General features: G+C 45.4%; 1 protein-coding gene across 1 annotated transcript in view; it reads left to right on the top strand.

The window, feature by feature from the left end:
- ALS2CL (ALS2 C-terminal like) overlaps nucleotides 1-1,864 on the top strand; it is a 30,862-nt gene extending 28,998 nt beyond the window's left edge. Inside the window, exons 24-25 of the mRNA XM_009275962.2 lie at nucleotides 356-452; nucleotides 740-1,864. Of these exons, the coding sequence (XP_009274237.1) occupies nucleotides 356-452; nucleotides 740-811 (169 nt within the window). The 3' untranslated portion in view covers nucleotides 812-1,864. The remainder of the gene's footprint in view (nucleotides 1-355; nucleotides 453-739) is intronic.
- Nucleotides 1,865-3,276: the final 1,412 nt, after the last annotated feature.

Genomic DNA, 3,276 nt, shown 5'->3' with positions numbered 1-3,276 from the left:
CCTCGTCCTCGTTGCTCTTCTCTGGACACGCTCCAGCACCTCGACGTTGTAGTGAGGGGCCAAAAACTGAACACAGTGTTCGAGGTGCGGCCTCACCAGGGCCGAGTACAGGGACGATCACTTTTCTCCAGACCCCTCACCAGCCTCGTTGCCCTTCTCTGGACACGCTCCAGCACCTCGACGTCCTTCTTGTAGTGAGGGGCCCAAAACTGAACACAGTATTCGAGGTGCGGCCTCACCAGGGCCGAGTACAGGGGCACGATCACTTCCCTCCTCCTGCTGGCCACACATACGCCCGCAAGCACCGGTGCCCAGAGATTTGTTCTAGTTGTGACTTTTTTTTTTTCCCCCCTAGAATACAGCACCTGGGAGCTGAAATCCATCTGATCAGAGACTTGATGGACCCCACCAATCAAGGAGGACTGTACGACTTTCTGTTAACAGCACTGGAGGTAAGGAAATGTTTTCAAGTGACAGTTGCAAGCTGCATTAGCCTTTCGTGAGTAGCAGAGACACTGATGCATTATACTCTCATTTAATTTTAGAGGGCTGTTTATACGCCTAGCACAGGTGTTATTTGCCTTCTAGTCTAGAGAATATGCTTATCTTTTAATTTATAATGTGCAGATTTAATCTTTTGTCTGGCCTGTGGGGCAGCATGGCTTCACTTTTTGTGCGAGAGACCCAGGCCCAAAGTTCCAAACCTTCTCCTTAACGGGTTGCTCTGTTCCTTGCCCAGTCATGCTACGAGCACATACAGAGAATGAGACTCCACCAAAGAGAGAACTGCCCCGTGACTCACAGCTCCTGAGCCCGAGGACCCGAAGGGAGCCTCCTCCCTGCTGCACTTTCTTGACCAAACACTTGGATGAAGAAGCAAGTCTCTGCTCTCCTGGCTGCCTTTAAAAAGGGAAGAACGGATATTTATCAGATGAGGGTTTCTTGCTGGGTTTTCTCTTGGACTAGCTACGATCGTAAAGCACCGACGTACGGACGCTGTGGGCGAAAAGCCTTCAATACGCAACCTCGGCTCGTGTTTGGGAATCTCTTTGTGGAAAGCGGCCAAGGTTTCTTTTGCCCTATAGTTTTATTTCACTTTCCTGCAAACAGCAATTTGCCTTGAAACCTCGTTTAACCATTCTCTCAGATGCTGTGTTTGTTTTGCACTGGTAAAGTGACATAAGGGAGAAGAGGTTATTTTATAGAAAGCCATCAAATGAAACCACAAGACCTGTTTTGGTGGGACTATTTCTGGTTGGCAGAAACGTGGCATGGAGGTGGCCTCTCCTGTCCGTGCTCCTGAACAACCTGTTCCTGGAGTGAGGTGGCTTTTCCTGTATCCCCAAGAGGAAGGTTCTTCCATTCCTCTTCCTACCCATGCCAAACTCAGTACCTCTCCATTGCATTGTAAAGCTGCTACTGACTAACTTCCTCGTTTTACGATACTTACAAGCGTGTATTTATACTCTGCAGACTCCTGTTAAATCTCAGGGATATCACACTTGCACCTTGACCATGCTTAGTGCTGCTTTGTAATTCTGCAGGGGTTCGTGTGTGCCTAATAGAAAGGACATTTGTTGTCCTGGGGTGAGAAATCTCAAATCCTGGTGAGACAAAACATAAACCCACCTGGCTTTCTGCACTGACAGAGCTGCAAACCCACTGTTTTTTCTAGGTGCACAGCTTCGTGCTGACAGATCACCCGCTGACGCCAGTGGGGTACAAATCAGATTAGAACTGGGCTGGGTTTTACGCTGCCTTTATAAAAGGCAAATGGATATTTGGTATCCTGTTCCTATCAGACAAAAATACTAATGTCTGAGTTGCATATTAGAGCAAAAGCTCTTTTGAACTAGATTTTAACCTCCTTTTTTTTTTTTTTTTTTTACAGTTTGACTTTTTATTGTCCAGCTCTGTGACTTCAGGAAAACAAAACAAAACTCTACAAGCTGTTTCCTCCTGTTTATCACAAGTATTATGCTTTAATAAATAGCACACTGATTACAATAGTTAATATATTGGTATGAGAGTATCCTAATGTATGTTTTGCAGTAACTTTGTATTTAAATAAAGCTGGTTAATTTTTAAGAGATTCCAGGCTTGCATACTTCTTATTCCAATCTTGTTGCTGTCTTCAGGCATTTGAGAATTTGCTTTCCTCTCTTTAACTTTAGAAAACGTGTGGCTCCCCTACTGCCTTGACCGTTCATGGGAATGGAGAACTTGAACTACAAATTAGTTTCCTAACGTAATTGTAAGAGAGACTGAATCAGTAAAACTAACTCTTGTGCTTCTGTTCCCTGCCGAATCAGTAAGGAGAACATGGCTTAAACTTTAAGATCATTTCCTGGAATTAAACTACTATTTTTTTACCCCGTTGTCTCGCACTGATCACACTAAGCCTTAGCAGGCCTTATGAAGGAGGGCTGTTACACATCGTCAGAGCTGAAGATGCTGCGGTGCAGAGATAGCTCGGGTGAAGAGAAAGGGAGAGCGAGGACTTGCGACCCTCCCTTCCTTTACTCGAACGCCTCTTTCGCTGCCCTACCACGCTGGCCTATCTTCTCCCTTATCAGTGTTCCACAGGGAACGGGAACTAGCTGCAGAAAGGATGCCTCTTCCCTGAGAACTGCCGCCTGAAGGCTTGCATCGCAGCAAACTCACGCCATCCATCCAAATGAGGATGTAGTCTGCTGGACAGTGCAGTGGCTAAACTGGTCCTGGGTACGTTGAGACGCTGGGTTCTCGGTGTAAAAGCTAAGCTTCTGTTTTTGCTTTTTTCACACAGCAAAGCCAAGCAGTTCCAGCTTCATGGGACACGAAAGGAAAAGCACTGTTCATCTAAGCAAACCCTTTATAAAATTGCAGTGTTTAAAGTGGTTGGTGCCAGTACCAGTTACACAACGTGCAGCGAGACTGGGGAATACAAGACCAAAACCATACTTTCCTACCAACACACCGATTGTCAGCTTTAAACCATTGTTCCTCACCTCTATGAAATCTCACCCTATTCATCTAGGGAAGAAAGCTCCAGCTGCCTGTCTCTGAGCATGTAAACAGCTGTAAGTAACAGCTGTGAGCTTTTAATTTTGGAGTTGCTTAAAACTGGCAGTTTTCCAGTCCAAAGAAACACCCTGCCAGAAGGTTGAATCACTGAGATGTAGTCACAGCTGTTAAAAAAAAAAGAGTTTCTTCCATGCTCTGGGTATTGATTTTAATTTCAGGTACCGCTTCCTACTCAAAATACAGAACTTCTACTAGAAAATAGGACATGCA

The sequence above is a fragment of the Aptenodytes forsteri genome, unplaced genomic scaffold (assembly GCF_000699145.1).
Source record: "Aptenodytes forsteri isolate BGI_AS27 unplaced genomic scaffold, ASM69914v1 Scaffold80, whole genome shotgun sequence".
NCBI lineage: Eukaryota > Metazoa > Chordata > Aves > Sphenisciformes > Spheniscidae > Aptenodytes > Aptenodytes forsteri.
Note: the sequence above shows the minus strand (reverse complement) of the source record. Positions and strands in the feature narration are given on the sequence as shown.